The 21863-nt window shown below is 43.2% G+C and overlaps 3 protein-coding genes across 5 annotated transcripts in view; 1 reads left to right on the forward strand and 2 right to left on the reverse strand.

Moving 5' to 3' along the window:
- Nucleotides 1–601: 601 nt before the first annotated feature.
- cdc6 (cell division cycle 6 homolog) lies at nucleotides 602–8766 on the forward strand. Of its 2 annotated transcripts, none has more exons than XM_079498706.1 (12): nucleotides 602–783; nucleotides 1317–1625; nucleotides 2281–2571; nucleotides 2939–3138; nucleotides 3735–3889; nucleotides 4334–4440; nucleotides 4641–4780; nucleotides 4990–5090; nucleotides 5342–5409; nucleotides 5731–5906; nucleotides 7125–7265; nucleotides 7700–8766. In XM_079498706.1, exons 2-12 carry the CDS (start codon nucleotides 1331–1333, stop codon nucleotides 7787–7789), a joined length of 1764 nt encoding a protein of 587 aa, XP_079354832.1. In that variant the 5' UTR covers nucleotides 602–783; nucleotides 1317–1330; the 3' UTR covers nucleotides 7790–8766. The 2 variants fall into 2 exon arrangements, with proteins under 2 accessions (XP_079354832.1, XP_079354831.1); XM_079498705.1 differs by having other exon boundaries at nucleotides 603–792.
- A 2533-nt stretch (nucleotides 8767–11299) lies between these two features.
- Nucleotides 11300–12255, reverse strand: LOC306921943 (adenylate kinase isoenzyme 1-like; the record flags this gene model as incomplete). Its single annotated transcript, XM_079499286.1, has 1 exon — nucleotides 11300–12255. One exon carries the CDS (start codon nucleotides 12253–12255, stop codon nucleotides 11653–11655), a length of 603 nt encoding a protein of 200 aa, XP_079355412.1. The 3' UTR covers nucleotides 11300–11652.
- Nucleotides 12256–15923: 3668 nt separating this feature from the next.
- The window catches only part of LOC306921908 (uncharacterized protein), a 44309-nt gene continuing 38369 nt past the window's right edge, over nucleotides 15924–21863 (reverse strand). The window contains exons 12-16 of one of the 2 annotated variants that reach the window (XM_079499218.1): nucleotides 20490–20517; nucleotides 19847–19924; nucleotides 18970–19072; nucleotides 17673–17770; nucleotides 15924–16828 (exon numbers count right to left, since the gene is read on the reverse strand). In XM_079499218.1, coding sequence (XP_079355344.1) covers nucleotides 16693–16828; nucleotides 17673–17770; nucleotides 18970–19072; nucleotides 19847–19924; nucleotides 20490–20517 — 443 coding nt within the window. In that variant the 3' untranslated portion in view covers nucleotides 15924–16692. Of the gene's footprint in view, nucleotides 16829–17672; nucleotides 17771–18969; nucleotides 19073–19846; nucleotides 19925–20489; nucleotides 20521–21863 lie in introns of both variants that reach the window. The other variant, XM_079499217.1, reaches the window with a different exon arrangement.

Consider the following 21863-nt stretch of genomic DNA (forward strand, 5'->3'; position numbering starts at 1 on the left):
TTTTACGGTAAGTGATAAAGACTGTTTTGTTAGAATGTTAAAGCACTATATTCTGATAGTAATCATTGCAATAGACACAGTGTTTGTTCAGTAACAGGAGTCTCCCTGTCTCAGCTCTTGGGTAAACAAAGTAAATGTTGAATGTTATGTGACCGAAATTCAGCCAATCAGGCTTTTTTTTTAACTCTAATACAAATTTGAATTACTTTGTTTGGTATTGCTACATTCACACCAGGGAAGCAGACAGACAGTCCTCTGTTCAATCATGCTATGCAGCTGTCTTTGCAAGTGTAACTTGAGTTAATGATTTGACCGATAAGTCGGTACGTTTTGCGTGGTGCTGTGGCCTGTCTTTAGAAGACAAAGAGTTGACATTGATCCTACGTGTACCATCATCTGAAACGCAGAGAATTAAATGTACAAAAAGGCAAGGCAGGGACGCTGAAGTTCCCGGGAAATTCTATTCCGCCAAAACATAATCACAACTCCCGCCACACTGTACTTGTGAGAAACGAGTGACGTAGGTTACGCTCACGTAGCGTCACGCTGAAAGCTGAGCCAATGGAGATGTAGAAAGTAGCTACAGTGTCATCCAATGCACCAATCAGAAGACGGCGGAAGTCCAGCTGATCGGGGAGGAGGAGTTTCCAAAGCATTTGGCGCAAGTTTACTAGTTTGTACTACTACTACTGTTGTGCCTGCAAAGAAAGAAGAACACATTCACTGGATTTCTCATCATTTTTGCTTTGATCGCCTGGCAGATTTACCTCGTTTTCGAATAAGGTACATTTGGTAAGAATCATTCTCTTCAACTCTCTTGATATATGTATCCGTTTGGAAGCCTCGAGGTTTTTAACTAATATCTCAGGAGAAACTTTGAGGCTCCGCATTTCGTGGCTGTTGGTGTTTTGCAATAACAAATTGCAATAAGTAAACATTATTTAACTGTCCTGCTTATTGGAGGTACATTAGTGTGTCATGATCATGATGTCCAGTTATACATTTATAACCAATGTCGAGGCGGGATTGACAGATTGTAGTTTTAATTTATTGGCGCCAGAATAAACAATACAGGACAGGCAGTGGTGTTTCCTCTTCTCGGTCAGTCCATTTAAGCATAGGCCTAATAACAATGTTGTGTTTAATAGCAACACTTAAATCAGTAACCTCATCTAGTTTGCATTTAATATATTTTCGTGAGTGTTTTTTGCGGTGGCCTTTCAAGCCCCGGGCAGCTAAAGCCTTTAAGATAGCGCGTGAATACATACTGTTGTGTCAATACAGTCGATGACAATGTTTTTGTGTCATTCAATCAGCTTTTGACAGGAAAATGCCCAACACACGGTCCAAGGGCCAGGCTCAGCCTACTCTGCAATACCCCAGACGTAAGTCCATCAGAGCCAGCTGCAAGGCTAAGAGCAGCCCGCCGCCAGAGGAACAACCGCCGGTAGAACTTAAAACACGGATCCAATTCGAAGATCGGCTACTAGGACCCCTCTCTCCAAGAATGTCTACGAATAAAACAATGGCCCCATTCCGGCTAGGACCCCTGTCTCCACGGAAGGCCAATCCTCTGTCACAATGCCTGACGACAAGACTACCCCTCAGCCCTCGCAAACGTACAGGTATGTCATTATTATCTCAGTTTTTCATTAAGGTCATTGAGAAATAATTGAGTATTTAATTAATAGTTTGACTGTCTTGAGAGAATGGTACAGTGGTACGATTATGCAATGATGCTAAAAGGATAAAAGAAAAACTGGGCTTGTTTACCATTGTGGTCCTGTGAGTAGCCTAATTTACTCAAATGCAGTATTAGCAATGAGTGTTTGATTTGTTGCTCACAGCTAAAAGGTATTACTAAGTGAATTTAGTTTTTACAATACTGCAGTGGTGGAAGTAAACTACTGAAATGTTTTACTTAAGTAAAAGTATCAATACTGCAAATCTGCAATGCACTAATGCAGAATGTCCCGTTTCACAAGTGTTCAAATACAAATCTTTTGAAACTAGCAGATCTACAAGCATCCAGTGCTGTGCAAATGGACACATGAGCTTGTAGCTGGCTATTATATTTTCAAATGGCAGCCTAAGTACATGTAGTGCTCAAGCGGTTAAAGTATGTTTTGTATTTTGTAATGATATTCAAAATCTACAAAGTAATGAATGTTTTCAAATAATTGTAGTGGAGTAAAAGTACAATATTTGCCTCTGTACTCCAGACAAGTTTATATTACTTTATTGTACCTAATTGTTGTGTTCTTTTTGTGTCTTCAAAAGGAGATGAAAATGGATGTAACCTCAGTGCCAATGTGATGGGCTCACCCCCCAAACAGAGCAGACCAACGTTGCTGGGCTCCCCGCGCAAACTAGTGCTCGATGAGAACTCCATGAAATTCACTACTATATTATCATCACACAGAGGAGGCCTGGGGAGCCCTCTGTCACCCAAGCAGCCCCTCACTCCCCCCCATAGAGCGCTGCCTAGCAGACACCAGGAGGTTCTCAGTGGAAGCCTCACCTGTCAGAGTCCTGAGAAGAAGCCGCCGGTCAAAAGCTTGTTCTCTGAAAGTAAGGCTTCTTTGTGTTCTCTTTTTATCCTTTGAATGACTGACGTTTTTATTGATGTGCATGCGAATATTTGTCCACATATCTGGGGTGTCAAACAATAAAATACTAAAGTTCAAGAGCTTATTTCTATCATGGTCCATTCAGTGCAGAGACACAGGTTTCCACCTAACAGCAACAATTTGGCAGGTTGATCTGGCTCATAAGACCACTAAAATACAGTCATATTATTTACACCGAATGATAACCATTTAGGGGATTGATATTCGATGCCTGGAAACACTTGGCTTCATGATTTGACAGTAGTAGAGTAACTATTTTGTTTTAGTTTCAAACTTTATTCACCGATTATTGATACATTTTTCCCCAGGGTCGAAGTACCAGGGTGTGAAGCAGGCCCTCCACACGGCGGTCCCAGAGCGCCTGCTGTCCAGGGAGACTGAGCGAGCGTCCATCCGGGCCTTCCTGGAACAGCAGGTGCTGAAGGCCCTTCCTTCCAGCCTCTACATCTCTGGAGCCCCAGGCACAGGCAAGACGGCCTGCCTCAACTGTGTTCTGAAGGAGATGAAGGTGAGCGTTCACTGTTGTAGCCTTCAGAATGTTCTTTTAAAAAAAAGAGGGATTAAAATATCTGTACTGTTTCTTTTGTTTGCCTTGAGTATTACGTCTAGACTAGGGCTGTGCATTGTGCAATATTATATGGACAAGATCATCTTCATTTTTCTTTTCTTTTTTTATATCCTTTTTTTAAACGAATTACTATTGTGTGATTTTTTTTTTTTCCCGTCGCTGTCGAGTGGAAACCTCATGTATCCAAATCTTTTCAGGATTGAAATTCAAAAGTAGCAGATCTACAAGCTCAAAACGTGTCGCTTCAGGCGGTGTTTGGAGCTTGTGGATCTGCAACTTTTGACGCTTTTCAGTGAAGTAGTATGATCGAGTAAGGCGTTAATTTTAAGAAAGATCACAAAAACGTAGATTAAAGAGATACGAGGTTTCTGCCCGACAGCAACGATTTTATTTGGTATTTATTTGTCCCTTGCTTGTCTAGACTAGAGTTCTCAACAGGCTGGGAAGTTAAGGCCCGTCCCACTCCCTACCCAAAAATGCAATCAATATTGCATACTTAGTTGTTGCGCTCCTAATTGTATCATTGTGTTCCTTAGGATGAGCTGAAACCAGTGAAGACGGTGGTGGTGAACTGTATGACCCTGAGGAGCTCCCACGCCATCTTCCCTCTCCTGGCCGACAGATTGGGCGCTCCTGGCAGCCACACAGACACCAAGCTGCAGAAGCTCCTGACCAGCTCCGGGCCCCCTGTGTGAGTGCCTCCCCTAAAGTCTTACACATCCACTTCATTAATATCCCTCGGGACATTGCAACGTTTCTGAGAAGACGCAGTCCAAGGTTTCAATTAATGACAGCTATTAGTTGATGGTACAAAAAATCCTTTTGCACACCTACTGAAATGGGCAGGTGTGTCATAGTAATGAACTTGAGAAGAGCACAAATGGGGAGTCCCGCACACGGTCTTCACTTTAAAAAAATGTTTCGGTTGCCTGATGTCCGAGTTACCAAAACGTTGTGATGTGAAGACAGATATTGGTGTATACCTAGCCACAGACAGAGCACTATTTCTAGTTTACTTCGAGAAAATTGGTCTAAATATACTGTTTTCTTCATGATTTAATTTTAAGCAACGTTTATTAGTCAAACATAAGTAAAACCATTGTTTTTCTCTCTCCCTTTCTCTGTACTCTCCCAGGCTCCTTGTGTTGGATGAGATGGACCAGTTAGACAGTAAAGCCCAGGATGTCCTTTATACAATCTTTGAGTGGCCCTACCTGCCAAAGTCCCGCCTCTGCCTCATTGGTAAGAGCTTTTTTCTCGTGTGCTTATGTGTTCTGAGGTGTGACCATCGTGCACATATATACACGTATAATATCCATTTATTTAGTTACCAGAAGTCATTGATAATCGTCAAACAATACAGTGGAAATATGTATTACATTTGGACAGTATGTTGTCCAAGTGGGTTTCTGTTGTGTAACGTGGATGTGTTCTTTCCCCAGGCATTGCCAACGCTTTGGATCTGACTGACCGCATCCTGCCCAGGCTGCAGGCGCTGCCTCGCTGTCGCCCCCAGCTGCTCAACTTCCCTCCCTACAGCCGTCAGGAGCTCACTGCCATCGTACAGGACAGACTGACACAGGTAACTACAGGGAACGAATGCCTCCATGGATTACAGTTGTTAGACTGATTTCATTTGGATTAGAACATCATTTTACATATTGTGATGTTTAGGAAATGGCACCAGGACACCTTTCAGTCATGAGATGTTATTTTACTTTAATCCATGCCGGTAACCACTTTTTATTTTGTTGCAACCATGACTAATGGTGTTTGTTTTCCTCCGGCCAGGTGTCAGGGGAAGGGATGCTGGATGCTGCAGCTGTCCAGTTCTGTGCCAGGAAGGTGTCTGCCGTGTCGGGAGATGCCAGGAAAGCTCTGGATATTTGCAGGTAACATTTGCCCCCATTAGAAAGTTGTGAGTGTTTGAGGCATAAAGGTGTCCTCTAAGTGGGGCCCAGCCAAATTTGTTAATGTAGCATCACAATCGGCGTTGTGTTGTGTATACATTGGGGGGGGGGGGGGGGTGTACCACCTGACCTGGCACAAAGTCTTGTCAAGTGGGGTTCTGTGGCCAATTTGTGGGTCCTTGACAGGAAATTAGTTTTTTGGTGTATTTTGACAACTTCCCATCACATTACAGGAGAGCGGTGGAGATGGTGGAAGCTGACATGAGGAAAAATGCCGCCATGCCCACATCTGATGGCAAAGGTGGGTACAGTCATGTGACCACACAGCTTCCTTTAACGGTTTAACCCATTCAAACCGGGAAAGCATCTGTCATTTTAGATGTCTTTGGCTATTCAAAAACTAGCAGATGTACAAGCTCATAGCGTGTCACTTTGTGCTGCGCTATGAGTTTGTGGATCTGCTATTTTTGACAGATCGTGAACATTTGAGCAGATCTTTGAATACTGTATGCATTTTATTTTTAAGCAAACATTTTTACCTCAAATCTCTGGAGTGGAACAAAAGAGTTTGAGTTTGTTTTGTCTTTGTCATAAAATGTAAAAATCAATGTTTGTTTTCCAGTGATGAGGGTGAGCGTGCCACAGGTGGCCCGGGTGCTGTCTGAGGTGTACGGCGACCGCATGTCCTCCACGGGGGGAGGGGAGGGGGAGAGCCTTCCCCTGCAGCAGAAGCTGCTGGTGTGCTGTCTGCTGCTGCTGACACGCACTGGGTCGAGCAAGGAGGTCCCGCTGGGCAAGGTGAGAGAGAGACCCACAGTAGGCAATGCTTCACTCTAATATTAGTCAAATCAGTGGTGTAAGGCAGGGGTTCTCAACGTTTTTGGCCGGGGACCCCCGGAAATGCTTTGGCAATGTCTCGGGACCCCCGCCCCCTCCCGACCCCCAATATAAATTGACTGCTACAATAACCTTAAACCATTTTGGGCGGGAACCCCTTTTGGTGTTTTAAGCATTGTTATAATTTAGCTATTGAAAAATAGCAGATCTACAAGCTCATAGCGTGCCACCGAGTGATTTTTTTTTTGAAAATAATTTGGGGACCCCCTAAAATAATTTGGCGACCCCCCGAGGGGTCGCGACCCACGGGTTGAGAACCCCTGGTGTAAGGCAGAGGTTCCCAACCACCGGTCCTGTGCCACTGGTGCGCGAGAAGGGAATCCCAAGTTTTCCCGACAGTCACCAGGATTTTCCGAACTGCGGTGAAAAGTTGACTCTGTCGAATGAAAATATCAAGGAATCGCCTGTGGACGCGTCAGTGACTGTGATTTATAAACAGCCTCGAGTCTGTGTTGCGTAGCATAACAGTGACATCACTGTCCAATCCTTGGTATCTTTAGCGTTCATGTGTGCTCAACCTCAGCGAGCAGCAGCAGCGGACCAACAATCACGATTGCGCTAATGAAACAAAACGCTGCACAGTGACTGTACAGGATTATTATTTCATGTCAACACATTAAAGTATCAGAAGATGATGTTACTCAGGTAGAGTAATGCGTTAATGAAAGTAAAAAAAAAAGAAATCATACTATCATTGTTGAAATAACGCCATTTAGGTCAATGATATAGCATTAGGTTATGTTAGGTTTTGGTACGACGCAAACCGCAAGAGGGTACAATCGAGACAAGACAACTAAAGAAGAAATACATAATCTTTGTCAGAGAATTGATTAAAAAATGAGTTCAGTATTTGCTACCGTATTGGTAAGAGAACACCGTATTGCAAAAAATATAATGCTCGATAGGTCTGGAAAATTGTATCGTACCTAGTATCGTGTTTTAAATCGTATTGTGAGTTGAGTGAATCGTGACTCAAAAATGGAAATATATTTTAAAATAAATACTTAATACAGTACTTTTACTTGAGATCGCAAATGTAGGACTTTTACTTGCAAGTATTACTGTGTTATTGATATTTTACTTAAGCTCATTCTGCTTTTATTCTATTGTTTCCTACAGCTTCATGAGGTGCACAGCCGCCTGTGCACTAAGAGGCAGGTTGGAGGAGTGGGCCAGGGAGAGTGTCTGTCCCTCTGTGGGCTGCTGGAGAGCCGGGGAATCTTTGCTCTGAAGAAGGCCAAGGAGACTCGCCTCACCAAGGTATACACTGACTACAGGCTAATACAGCTCAACGTAGCGGCGTGGATAGATCAGTCTTGTGTCGAGTGTCTTCACAAACGCTGCAGGCATCTTGGTTTCCAGCTTTTGTGTGTGTGTGTGGGGGGGGGGGGGATGAAAAAAAATGGCAAATAAGTAGATGGCCAATAAAAGTACAGAGCCAACTCTGGTCTAGTTCACTAATTCCAGGCAGTTTTGAGTGGTTACATTCATGCATGCGTACAGTAAGATGCTTTTGGATAAAATAATTGGTTCAATATCGTTATATTAGCAATTACGGCTGTATTTTGCTTTTCTTTACTTGGTTCGAGATTGTTTTGTTTGTGGGGATGTATCTGTATTATTACATTTTACAATCCCGTTGGCTGCTGGGAAATGACAATGACATTCCATGTGCGTGTCCGCCTGACCTCCAGGTGTTCCTGAAGATCGAGGAGAAGGATGTGGAGAACGCGCTGAAGGACCGCGCTCTGCTCGGCAGCATCCTTGAAGCCGGTCTCCCGTAAAACTCATCGTCTTCGGGCCCCACAGATTCAGATTATATTAATTATTATGTTTGTTGAGCAGACAGTTGTCTATGATACCTTTTCCCTCCTTAAAGCTACAATGCAGGACATGTTTTATTGAATTAAGCTGTATTTATTTTACAATCTGTACAGTATGGTAGAGTACAGTGTACCGGTATTTAGTTTTTCTCCCCATTTTAAAATGCAACACATGCATAGATGAAGTAAAACAATACAAGAAGGTATGAAATGCCATACAGCAAAACTAACCATGGTAGACTATGTTGGTATAACATAACTACAGTAGAACATCTGCAGTGGGTGGACGTGGTTGTTTTCCTACTCTTCTTTCTTTTTTCTTTTTTTTTTCATTCATATTTTTATTAGAAGTTAAGCATCACGATATCGGTATCATTTCAATCACAAAATAAATAGTTTGTTCTTATTCAGATATACATGGAATGACAACTTTCTAATAACAATTCAGATTAATTTGTCATGCCTACTCCCTTATATTTTTAGTTTTTGAACAGCCCTTCATATCCCAATTTGATAATAAGCCAATTCCCAGTTCCCCTGCCTCTCTATGAGTAACCTCACGTCACCAGGCTTTCCACCTCGGAGGAAAGCCTGGTCTGTGTTCCAAATCGCCATGTGAACCGGTCTGGAGCGGATAGTAGTAATTTACGTCATTCCGCCTTGTGGTTTCCTGCCAGCTGACTACAAATCCTTGACTACAACATGGCGAAAGTTACCAGACACGGAGGACACTATAAACAACATAAAGCTACCTCTGTGTCGGGAGAGGGGAAACGGCGGGCAACAAGTCAGATTTTAGGTTTAAAATAGGGGAGCATTTTTCTTTTCATCAGCATTTCATGCTCAAACGACTGTTGGAAATAACAGCTTTGTTTATTTTTTTTGTGAATTTCTATATGTATTTCTTTACTGTAATAAATGGATGTAAGGCATTTTAATTGGCGGTCCTTGTTTTGTGTCATATGAGGTGGCATTTCAATGTGGATGTTTCATAATTAAGTGATATTACACCATTGCCCATAAGGTGTCACTAGTGGTCATTAAAGCATGAGGATATCCTCTACTCCTGACCACATGGTGAAAGGTGTTGCCCAACAACTTTGTTGGGCAAACATTTATATATTTTTGTCTTTTCTTACAAATTACCTGTGCTTTTATTTTTTTAGAATAAATCAAACTTTAAAAAGTTACACTGCTCCACCAAAAATGACCCTTGACCCCTCCATCAATCAGACAGCACTGGCATCACTACTTTGCTTTCTTTAACCTAACCCCACATGGTTGACCGGAGTCCTCGGGCTCTATACTAGTGAATTTTGTTATTGTTCACAATGTTGATCTGCTATTTTCCTGCAAAAGCCTTCCCTCACAATGAGGTTGCTGGTGTTTAATTTTGTCAAAGTGAACTCAAGACATAAGCTGGAGCCCTCATTCGATGCGCCTCTTATTTCTCCAACATCTCAATGTCCTCCTGTTGGTGCTGCAACAGGCCCATGTGAAACACTTGGGGCAGAGGTTCTGCTCTGGCACCCCTGGAGTGTGTGTGTGCAGTTTCACATTGATCGGGCCAACGGTGCCGGAGATGACTAATACTGGATTAGTTATTTCTAAACTATGATAAACGTTGATCGGGCCAACGGTGCCGGAGATGACTAATACTGCATTAGTTATTTCTAAACTATGAGAAACTTATGCATTTATAAACAAACTAAAATATCCATGTATAATTTAAAACAATAAATATCACACTTGTGTGAAGTGAGTGGTGCCTCTTATGATGATGATGTATGATGATGACATCATCGTACATCACATTTCGTGCTCAGCCAATCAGCTGAGCACATTCCGTGCTCAAACGGACAGACATACACACAAAGCTATGCATTGATTTTAGGCAGCGACTGCACCGCTCAAAAATAAATATTAAAATATAGCTGCAAGCAGTTCTTGACCCTCTACCATATTGAATTTCTTGGAAAGCGACAGCAATACAGAACTGCAAAAAGTGTCGGAAGAAAAAAACACTCATGTGAATTGAGGGGCGCTCTTTATTGTCATACATCATCATACATCACATTCCGTGCTCAGCAAATCAAATCATTTCAAATTTGGTACACACAGACACAAAGCTTGCCATAGGAGGCGTAATAGGGGGCCTTTTCCCCTTCATGCTTGGCCCCTAATAATGTCACGGACATTCCGTGCTCAAACGTACAGACACACAGCCGCGTAGGAGCGGCTGCACTGCTCAAAAAAGAAAACGTAAAACGAAAAATTATCACACTTGTGTGAAGTGAGGGGCTCTTATATCATACATCATCACATTCCATGCTCAGCCAATCAAATCATCACATTCCGTGGTACAGACACACAAAGCTGGGGCTCCTAAAAAAAAATCAAATCCTCTGGACTTAGGGATTCACATGGGAACGGTGTGCCTCATATGTGGATCTCAGACTTCATGTTGCCAAACTGAGACCACATATGATTTATGACGCTTGATTTGGGCAAAGTTTCAGCTCGATCTGAGGCAGAGAATAACATGTGATGTAGCATATACAGGTATATGCAGCATATACAGGTATGCAGCATATACAGGTATATGCTACATCAAATGTTAAAGGATGTAAACAAACAAGCAGGAAATCCAGTAAGGGGTTCAGTTCCCCCCACCCTCAGGTACCAGTCAAATGTTTTCGACGATCTAAGAGTTGAACGTTTGAACAAAAATAATTTACACATTTATATGTAAACTTGAAGGTAATATAAATGTGCAAGGTGAATTATTGTTCGTACCAGCTCCCATCATATAGTAATAGATATACAGGACATAGCACCGCTGCAGAGGTATTCTGCCGCTGTACTCCAACTGCCACCCTGTTTACTATGCCATGCCTGATACAATAGGCTTATAGAGCGTCGCAGTCCCGCCCCCTACCATGGACCAGGAAATTAATCCCAATGCATTTTTCCCATAGACATTTCAAAAAGTATTTATTTAAAGACGGTTACGCCGCGGACAAAGCCAACTCGAGTCGTGACAACTCATGACAACACAAACAATATTTTGGACCAAACAAATAATTACAAAGAAGAAAAACAACAAAAAAGTGTTGTAACCTGCCGTTTTTTTCTTCTTTCTAATTATTTGTTCGGCCCAAAAAATTGTGTTTGTTGTCATGATTTGTCACGACTCGAATTGCCTTTGTCCGCGGCGTAAACGTCTTTAAATAAATACTTTCTGAAATGTCTATGAGGAAAATGAACGGAGAATCATTTCCTGGTCCATGATAGGGGGCGGGACTGCGACGCTCTATAGGGCTTGGTGATAGTACAGTGAGCTTTGACTACACACACCGCTTCCTTTCCTGGAATGAGGGAGTGAAGCTCACCTCCTACGATGCACTGGGTTGTCCACCCCCGGGCTTTCCTGTTCGAGGGGCCTTGTATTTGCAATACCTGGAGGTGGCACAGCCTGCACATGCCTCTATTAGATGGCCTGGGATGACATCATGATGCAGCCGTATGGATGTGTGTACGTTTGAAGGCTCTCTACGCACGTCACAGCCTCAGAGACAGTTAGTCAGGTGGTGCTGTTAGCAGCTAGTGGCAGCACCACCAGTGGCAGCTAGCCAGGCACCAGCTAGCACCAACCAGATAGTGACTAGCTGGTTGGTCCAGAGTGCTGGCACTGGTTGGTTCCAGGGACAGAACAGATGCACCCCTGCATGTGCCCCTGGGGCTAGAGTGAAGCACGAATGAAGGCCAAAGTGCTATCAGAACTGGGTCCAGAGTAGACTGAATAGCTATTATTGGGTTTCCGCTCACGTAGAACATTTGCAACCTTGACATAGACCATCAATAGCTTCAGCAACCTGACTGAAGACCTCTTCCACAGGGGGCTCAGAGTCGATCTTTCTGACAATGCCGTGGCTCTCGTAGAAGGTGATGACCGGCTCAGTGGCTTTGTAGTAAAGATCCACGCGCTTCTTGATGGTCGCCTCGTTGTCGTCGGCGCGGCCGCTGGTCTCTCCACGCTTCAGCAACCTCTGGAGCATCGTCTCAGGCTTAGTGTCAATGTACAGCAGTAGGCAGGGTTTGCCGATCCTCTTCTCAAACTCCTCACACTGCTTCACGTCGCGCGGGTAGCCGTCGACGAGAAAGCACTTGACGTCAGCCTTGGCAATCATGGCCTCCTTGATCATGTCCAGGACCGTGTCGGAAGGCAGAAGCTCTCCCTTCTCCATGATGGCCTGGAGCTGCTGGCCTCTCTCGGAACCACAGGACACCTCGGCACGCAGGAGATCCCCAGAGGACAAGTGGGTGTAGCCATACTTCTCAACAATCTTTTTACACTGGGTGCCCTTTCCAGAGCCCGGTCCACCTACAACAAAGATTATTTTGACGTTCTTGATTTCTTCTGCCATTTTGATGATGGCGGTTTCCTTTTTCAATTGACCAAATCAGACTCAATCAGACTGTGGATGGCTCTAACACTCAAGACCTGGAATGCGGAACTGTCTGAAAGGTTGCTACAAGCAGGGTAAGTAGCTAATTACACTGTGATGTAATTGTGTGATAACATCATTATGTAATGAAGTACAACTTTGTCATGTGGATTCAGAAAACAGAATGAGGTTACACAAGATGAGGATCTCGGACTTCATATGGCCAGTCTATGACGTCAGCCATCTATGCAGCCAAAGCTGATCGACTGCCATTCACCTTATTATCTAAAACTAGACCGGTGCCCAGCTGTTGGAGATCCATACCCCACGGCCCCCACCCGGTTATGCACTACCCGTTGTACCCGTGTCAGAGTACCCATTCCACCCATCTGTGTGTCCCTTTAATGCCCATATATGGAGATTTCTGTGTCAGGCATGCCCAAATATGGAGTGATGTGATGTCAGAACAGGCCAGCTCCATATGGACCCTGAGCAGGGGCCCTGTGCAGAGGCCTTTGTGGTGGTTTTGGACAACCGTGGGTCCGACCGACATCGGGCACTGCACTCCCTGGGGGGGGACGTGTGTAGAATTTGAAGTCGGTGGGTGAACGGTTCTCGGGTTACGTACGGACGGACAGACAGAGACGTGGTGCATTTATAGATAGATTAATCAAAGTTAAATATAAAACATAATATACTGTATGGGAAAAACGTCCTGGACTTCCACGATAAGTGCTCCCTAAAAGGATCAGAACAGGTTTGCACACTGTAGCTCCCTTAAAATGTAAATGACTATAGGCAGCCACCCGAGTGACATTTCGAGCAGAACAATTTTGTTCAGACTAGCCCAGTCTGTCCCTCTGTTACCAGACCCAAAGCCACTCACATTCCAGGCCTTATCAGTAATATAGGCCTCATCTGTTTTAGCCTCGCGATATTACTCACGTCCCTCTCAGTGTTAGATCCTTTCTCTTGCAATGTCTCTCCCCATATTTGAATACTGGTCCCTGGTTGGTTATAGCCTGGTTCCAGACGAATCTGGTTGGCTGTCACCATTTCGGCAAAATCGGCAGTGAAGTCATCCCACAATTGAGAGCGGCCAGACTTAATCTGCCTGGGGCAATATGCATTGCAAAGGCAGATGAAGGCTGGCTACGCGAGGCTACATCTGTTCACTCTGCGGTAAACAACATTACATTACTCAGTATTGTAATGTAAAAAGCATTTTGACCATATACCAGGGAAGTTAAGACAAAATGCAGAGGATAGAAATAGAATCAGGGAGCTTGGTTTTAGTAGCTTTAAGTAATTTACAAACTGTACTTTGTTAAGTATAATTTACTTTGTTCCGCAAACCTCTGAAAGTAATTCCACCACATTGAGTTAAAAGAAAACTATTTACTCATTTGCTCAAATCATTTGCTCTATAGCCAGGAAACAACTTACTCTTTGATAAAATAGTATTTTATTACCACATGAGAATGCAACTGGTGCAATTAAAAAAAAGAAAAACATCAATTTGTAAACATAATCATGGTTTACATTACAGTTTGTCGTTCGCTTCAATGCCATAAGGAAGCCATTTAGTTTATTTTCATCTTTACACTTTAGTGTTTGGTTTAATTAAAGACCAGTTTAATTAGACTGGCCATAGAGAATGTACCCAGATCTGTTTACTCCAGTACTGTGAAAAGGCCTTGATCTGTGATCGAAAGTAATTTGATTTGTCAAAGCCACGAATACCCACATCACCTTTTACCCCTTAAACCCCATATGGTTGACCAGAGTCCTTAAACCCCATATGGTTGAGCAGAGTCCTTAAACCCCATATGGTTGAGCAGAGTCCTTAAACCCCATATGGTTGAGCAGAGTCCTTAAACCCCATATGGTTGACCAGAGTCCTTAAACCCCATATGGTTGACCAGAGTCCTTAAACCCCATATGGTTGACCAGAGTCCTTAAACCCCATATGGTTGACCAGAGTCCTTAAACCCCATATGGTTGACCAGAGTCCTTAAACCTCATATGGTTGACCAGAGTCCTTAAACCCCATATGGTTGACCAGAGTCCTTAGGGCTCTAGTAGTGACGTTTCTGTTTTCTGTTATTGTTCACAATGCTCGATCTGCTATTCTCCTGCGAAAGCCTTCCCCCACAATAAGGATGCTGGGGTTTAAGTGGTTAATGTCAGGTTACAACATTTGTAAGCCAGTGGTTCTCAAAGTGGTGTCTGGGGGACCCCCAGGAGTCTTTGAGGGTCCTGAGACGGTTCAGCAAAATCACAACCAGTTTGACCACATTAACCATTGTTTTCCCTTTCTTTTTTAAGTTTGAAAAATCTTGAAACAATAAAGAATTATTTAAATTTGAACACAAATCTTCTTTTATAGGGGTCTCTGACACAAAATATTTTCAGATAGGGGTCTGCGGCAATATACGTAGGCTACATATCAATTTGGGGGTCCTTGACATGAAACGGTTTGAGAACCACCGTTTAAGACATCGAAACATAGTAACCTGTCTTCCATTCATATACAACCCACTTGGATTTAAAGGGTCAACTCATGACTACAATTCACGGTACACAGTTTTCCTAGGCATGTTTGAGGAAGCCATTGTTCTGATCATTTCAGTACGGTCAACATTCAGAGACTTGAAACCGGTTTGAGTTAAATTGAATTAGTGTTTTACCAAAGTTATGTTACTGGTATGAATGAATTTGAAAATGTGGAGTGATTTGACAGAAATCACACTCATGTGAAATGAGTGGCGCCTCACTCCTTTAAACAAACATTGTACTCTAAGCAAATATTAAAAGTCCTAGACTTGGCTGCCACATGTGGGGTGCTTTTTTACGTCATTAAAAGTCCATAGACTTGGCTGCCATACGACGTAATTTCCGTAAGCCAGACGTTGCCTCAAAAATACAAATATATGGAGATCCCTGATGTCATCAGTATATGCCCATATATGGCCAGTTCTGAACAACTGGATCTCCATATATGCCTATATCAATGTCTTTGTCACAGTACCCACTGTAGCCGTCTGTCTGGGTCCCTTTTGAGCCCATTATGATGGAGATGTCGGCCCACCTGTGTGTCCCGTTTATGCCCATATGTGGAGTTATCTGTATCTGTCAGTCCTTGTCCAATTTATGCCCATATATGGAGATCCCTCATGTCAGCAGTATGTGCCGATATTGGAATGCCCATATGGGCACATCGGTTGGATCGGGGTTTTTGAATGTCCGCCCCCGCTGGAAATGACACACCGGATGTAGGTTGAAAGTAGTTTTAAGTATTGAGAATTTGTATTGAGTAAAAAAATATACATATATTTTTATTCATTTTTATATTTTTTCCTCTCATTTCCCAACCGACTCCTCCACCCCCCCCCCCCTCCAACACACACACACACACACACACACACACACATTGAAAACTATATTGTCTTAATGTCTTGTACCTTTCAAAGATCGTCCTCAGTGACTTGGGTCAACAACACTATGGATAACAAACACATACATAAGTGTTCTGCTTGCAGTGTGCTATGATTCTTAAGAAAATAATTTGTTCGTTGTTTCGAAATTGTTGTTGATGAAGAGGCAAACTTTATAGTCCACATTCACTCTGAAATCCCCCCCCCCCCCCCCCCCCCCCACCCTCTCTCTGTCTCTCACCTGGTATATCCTGCTTTACAACACTTTGGTGTAGAAAGGCTACAGTCTGTAGAAACAGTTCACACTCACAAGGTGAAGGACGGGTTTCAGCTACGCAGGCCTTCATCAGTGCTTGGAGTAGCTAAACTTGTCCTTTTGTCATGAGTGACTGCTGCTGCGCTAAATTAAAAAACAATCATACTTGTGTGAAGTGAGGGGCGCTCTTATACATCATACATCACATTCTGTGCTCAGCCAATCAAATCACAAAGCTGGGAATACGAGGGGCTAGTGTCCCTAATATATAGAATAGATTCTATAGACAATGAAATGAGAGTCTCCACCCGTCTGTCATTTTATGGTGCCACAGACAGAAAACATGATTTTACTCACAGAGATTTCCGAAAATATTTATATAAATAAGCCTGGAATCATGACTTTAAAACATCTGATTCTGTGTCAAAAATATTTGGAAATAGCTGAAAAAGGGTATAATATAATATAAGTATAATATATTCGAATATGTTTTGACACAGAATCAAATGTTTTATGGTCATGATTCACCAGGAGTGTGGATGGCTTGGTTTCAGGTATGAAATAAACTAAATTAATATGTTCTGAAGTCTCAATGGGGAAAATGAATGCTGGTTCTATATGTGGCGCCACAAAATGGCTGCCACTGCTATGCCCTATGGACAGCAGAGCACGCTCAGCTCGGGACCTCTGTCCCCTTAATATTTGGATCTATTATATTACAGTTCACGGTTGCCAAGGTTTCTTGTCTCGTCCCCGCTGCTCTGGGATGTGTCTGAAGCGACATTTATCACCGTACAAACAGCCGGTTGTTCTCCAGAAGAAACATTCATCTCCATTGATAGGTAAGCTCCGTCTGGGCCTGCATGGATGGGGGAGAAGAGAGAGAGTCACTTCTAGGGATGGGACGATAATCATTAATTATTATCGTTTATCGTGATAAAAAACGCTCATAATAATCGCGTGGAATGTCCCCCGTCATACGCTGGAATGAATTAGCTTTTGTTGAGCTGCAAATTCAGTACCACTTAAACCCTCTATACTTGATAAAACAGAGCTGTAAAGAGCACATTTCGTACACTCTTATTTCACTCTACACAATTCGATTTGCCAACAATAGCAGATCTACAAGCTAGTTTTATCTTTATTTTTGTTTTATTTATTCGCACAATAAAAAAAGGTAACATTATGAAAAGACAGATATAAGTGCAGGTGAGAAAGGAAACTCATAAAGAGCTTATACAAGGTCCTCACCTAAAATAATAAACAAGTCAAACATAGTAATGAAACATAGGTATGACAAAATGGTTCAGAACACGTTGCATTGCAACACATTGTGAGCTTGTAGATCAGCTGTTTTTGGTGACCGTCCCCCCCCCCAGAATAGGGATGCTGGGGGTTCAAGTGGCCTTTTACGTTTTAAGCGCATTTTGATTATGGCCATAATATCGTTAATCGCATACAACGGTGACATGTCATTTTCATATCGTCCCATCGCTAGTCACTTCAGACCTCACAACTGACGACAAACAGCCTGTTTGCCTCACAGCTTGAGGTCTTCCACTCGCTGCAGATGGAAAACTGCGGGTTTCGGCCTAACCCCCTTTGGGGGCAGTGTCCTTGTTGTCTCGTTCTTCGATTCAGCCAATCGAAAGGCAGGCAGGGCGGGATTTTGCAGAATCAAATTACCATAAAACTATACGCACCCTGTAGCGGCTGAGCTGGTGCTGAGGCCACAGTTAGATCTCTGGAGCCAGCGGTCAGGATACCTGATCACCAGCCTGCTGCCCTCCAGCTCCACCCCCTGGACAGGAGGACACACAACAACCACACTGTCAGTCCCTTGTTGTGTTGTTGACCGGAAGCGTAATGTTCCCTGATACAGTGACTGTATCGACTGGACTCAGACTGAGACTTCAGATCGCATTGTGCATTGTCCAAATATCCACGCTTGTTACCGTATGATGCTAAACGTGGTCAGCTGTTCTGTTGTTGACTTTAACGGTAAACTGCGTAACTTTTAGCCTATTTCATTTATAGATATGAATGAAACTATTTAAGCTCTATCAACCACTATATTAGTGTGCTGGTGTGTTACCCTGCAGAAAACACATCCCTCCCAGGGATGTCCCGATCACGTTTTTTTGCTCCCGATCCGATTCCGATCATTTGATTTTGAGACATACCGATACCGATCTTTCCCGATCCAATCTTTATATTTTTATATAACACTTATGCCATATCACAATAGCAAATATCCTAATGTATGTCACTCTAGTCTAGTTGTGTTGTTGTGTTGCCTTGTGTTGCCTTTCAATTATTTAAAGGCAAAATGTGACTATACTTTTATTAGAATGACTGTCATTGTGTTTTTGAGTGGTGCAACCACTCCCTTACGGACTTATGTGTGTGGGTGGGTGCCGGTGCCTGCCTGGCTGGCTGGCTGGGTAGGTATGAGCTTGAAAACAGCATGGTTGTTTTTCACCACCTGTGCGCAACCTAACACACACACAAACACACACGCACGCACATATTAACTGTATATATGATGATTTCGGGTGTGCCAGTACAGTACAGTGACAGTACAGTACAGTAGAGGGTACAGTAGAGGGACCGGCACACAGTAACTCTGTCATTTCTCAACCGTTTCGGACACGGGGCGGCACGTCGGAACCGGCCCGGCCCCCTGGGCGCGTTCCTGGGGGTCTGGAACTCCCCCCCGGGAACCCCCACACGGAGTTGCACCACTCACTTCACACGGGTGTGATCTTTTTTTCTTTCTATATGAAAGCATGGAATTATAGCAAAATAATGATGTATCGGTTAATAGAACTGAAGTCCAGTTAAAACTCTTAAAGAGTATCTCTCTCATTCAGAGAGAGTACTACAGAGACCTATGACATCATGCATAGCGGGGTTGCATTTCCTTTGTTTTGTTCTTCAGTTATATGTGAAGCACGTTGTAACTTTTGTATTAACCAGACATCCCACTCAGTCCCTCACCTGTAACCTCTCCAAGGCTGTGGCAGCCATGTTGGCATTCTTGAAGTTGACAAAGGCACAGAAGCGTTCATGTAGAACCCTGATGCTTTCTATCTCCCCGTACCTGTAAGTACAGTAAGCATGGAAACAAAGCCATGATGATGCAGGTCAGCTCCTGGTGGATGGGATTTTAACCAGTGGGTTCTATCTCTCAAGACAGATTCTGCTAACAGCAGCATTTATCTGTTTTCAATATTATATAATCTAGGCACAAAGTGCATTTTAGAGAGAAGCTGGGGAGGGACCTAAGACGCTTCCCAGCCTGGAGAATAGACTTTTTCCTAGGTCTAGCAGGCTTTGTTTCGGTGAGTGAAAACCTGGTTTTGTTTATTTTCGGGAAATTCTAAACCCTCGCCCACAGGGCGTTACTGAGAGACACGCTAACGCGTTGGACTGATTGATTGATTGATTGATTGAAATATTTATTAACAGTTTGCAGAATTACAGTACATTTTAAGCACAACTCAATACAAAGACTGTGAGTGGACGACCCAATAAAGCATTACACTTGTTTACAAGAGGGTCCACCTTGTTCAATTCATCAAAGCCTCCAAAACCAGGGTATACAGGGTATACATGTTCAACTAAAGTTTTCCACATGTCCAAAGTCATTTCTGAAAAGACATAAGCCTAACCTTTTTCTAACCATACTATCATTGTTGATATAACGCCATTTTGGACAATGATATATCATTATGTATATTATTTGTATATGTAGGCCTAATAATATTTATAATATTTTCAACTTGGGCGTTTGGAAGCATTTTTGAGCAGGGCCTGGTGTTTTCATCTCGGAAGAAACACTTTGTGTGGACACGTCTCTCAGTCCCAGGCTTACGTTTTGAAGAGGTCCCGTATGTCTTTCTCTGTGATGTCCACGGTCACGTTCCCTACCCAAAGGGACGGACAGGGACCCCTGGACAGGAGAGAGAGAGGGACGGACAAGAGAGAGAAAGAGAGTGAAACAGTGGAGTCCACAGGAAAAGGTAGGATGGAATTTGAATAACAAGCTTATTGTCTCTGTCAGGTGGAAACCTCATATGTCCAAAACTGTTACTTTTCAGGAGCGAATTAGTAACATCCAAGTCAGTCCGACACACATACGTGGCCGGTAAAGACTCACCCGTGGCTTCCACATGCTGTGTCTATGAACAGATCCACAAGCCGGTGCAAACACGTTTACACTTTAGTTTACAGCTTGTGGATCTGCTACTTTTGATGCTTTTGAGTGACGCTGAATGATCAAGTAGGGCATACATTTAAAATATGGAGATAGGAGGTTTCTGCCTGACAGCAACGTTATTGAGCAGTGGCACACCGTCTCACAATTATGTGTGTCCATATGTATGTCCATATGTCTGAGTACACACAAAGGTCGAACGTTCTATTAAGTCAACAACTGTGCTTGACTCCAAAGCCACCACTCACTTCACATTGGTGTGACTGTTGCTGCGTGATGATGTGTTATTTATCCAACCTACCCATTCAGGTCCTGTTGAGACGTGTGCTCTACTGTTAGAAGGAGGAAAAGAGAAGATGGGAATTAGCTCACGACGTTACCCAATCCAAATGAAATAATAATCAATGTTTAAAACGTGAAGAATCCTGAAACACTTCAACTAAATACATCCATGTGAAAAGTTAGGATAATTGAATAGAGCACTGAAGTCTGATGTCATTTACATATCCTACCTGGCTCGCTTTTTTTTGTCTGTGTTCCAAAAATAAACAAATGATCCCGGTGGTTTGACTCATATGCATATGAAGCATCAACTGACAGCAAGAAAACGCTAATGTTATTGCTGCCGAATTAGTGAAAGTTTTGCCCGAAACGGACTGTGGGTGACTAACGTAAACGATACAGAGCCACCTCCCTCACAATATCGCCAGGACAATTTGTTTATTTTTGGACCCCAATTCTTATATGAGATGATTCTAAGATGACTCAATGCTATTGTCCATAGAGAAAAACTTCTGCAAGTCACCCAGGGGATGAATTAGTGATGTCAGGACTTCGGTACGACTAGATCCATGTGAATATTTAGTCAGTCAGTCAGTCAGTGGATGTCAATGTAAGAGAAGTCTGTATTTCAGCGGTTCCCAACCTTTTCTGCATCTAGTAGGACCTATGCTTCAAAATCTCTAAAGCGTTGGCACTTAGCACTGGTGATAAGCGGTATTCTGGTCAGCCGTTACCAAGGGGCCAGTGAGGCTTTCCAACGTTGAAGCACTGGGCCCTAGCGGTAAGGGGAGGGACTGCAGGCGGACCCGTGGAAGTATGACGAGGAAACCCCGTGCAGCTGGGCTTTAACGTTGAGCGCGTTTGCACTTCCGCATTTTGTGCACCAAATTTTGGTGCCCAAATCGAAAAAAGGCGGAAGTAGACGGTCCTTCCGGGTGCCACTGAGCAACTTCCACTGACATGAATAGCAGGGGGCGGAGCTTCGCGCCAGATCAGTCTCTATCCTTTTATATACTCTATGGCCGTTAATTGTCTCCACCAGGCCGAAGGCATGGGGAGAGAGTATGTTTTGCACTCCGTCCGTGACATTTTTTGATATTACTCCTCCAGATTCTGTCCAAAAATCTCACAAATCGTTACACAGTATCTCTATGGTCATGTGCTCAAGTCGGATCTGTCCGATATTTCATATTCCATCCTGATTGGCTATAATTGGCTTTCACAGTTTGCAAGATTGCCCCGTTTTGAACAAAAGCCTTAAATCATGAACGCAGCATGCAATTTACGTGAAATCTTTCACACATTTTCTTACTAGGCTGAGGAATATATCCCACCCTTTTCACATTGGCCTGTTATAGCGCCACCAACAGGTTGATTTTTGCAACACAAAAAC

Source organism: Electrona antarctica (genome assembly GCF_951216825.1).
Source record: "Electrona antarctica genome assembly, chromosome: 4".
Classification (NCBI taxonomy): Eukaryota; Metazoa; Chordata; class Actinopteri; order Myctophiformes; family Myctophidae; genus Electrona; species Electrona antarctica.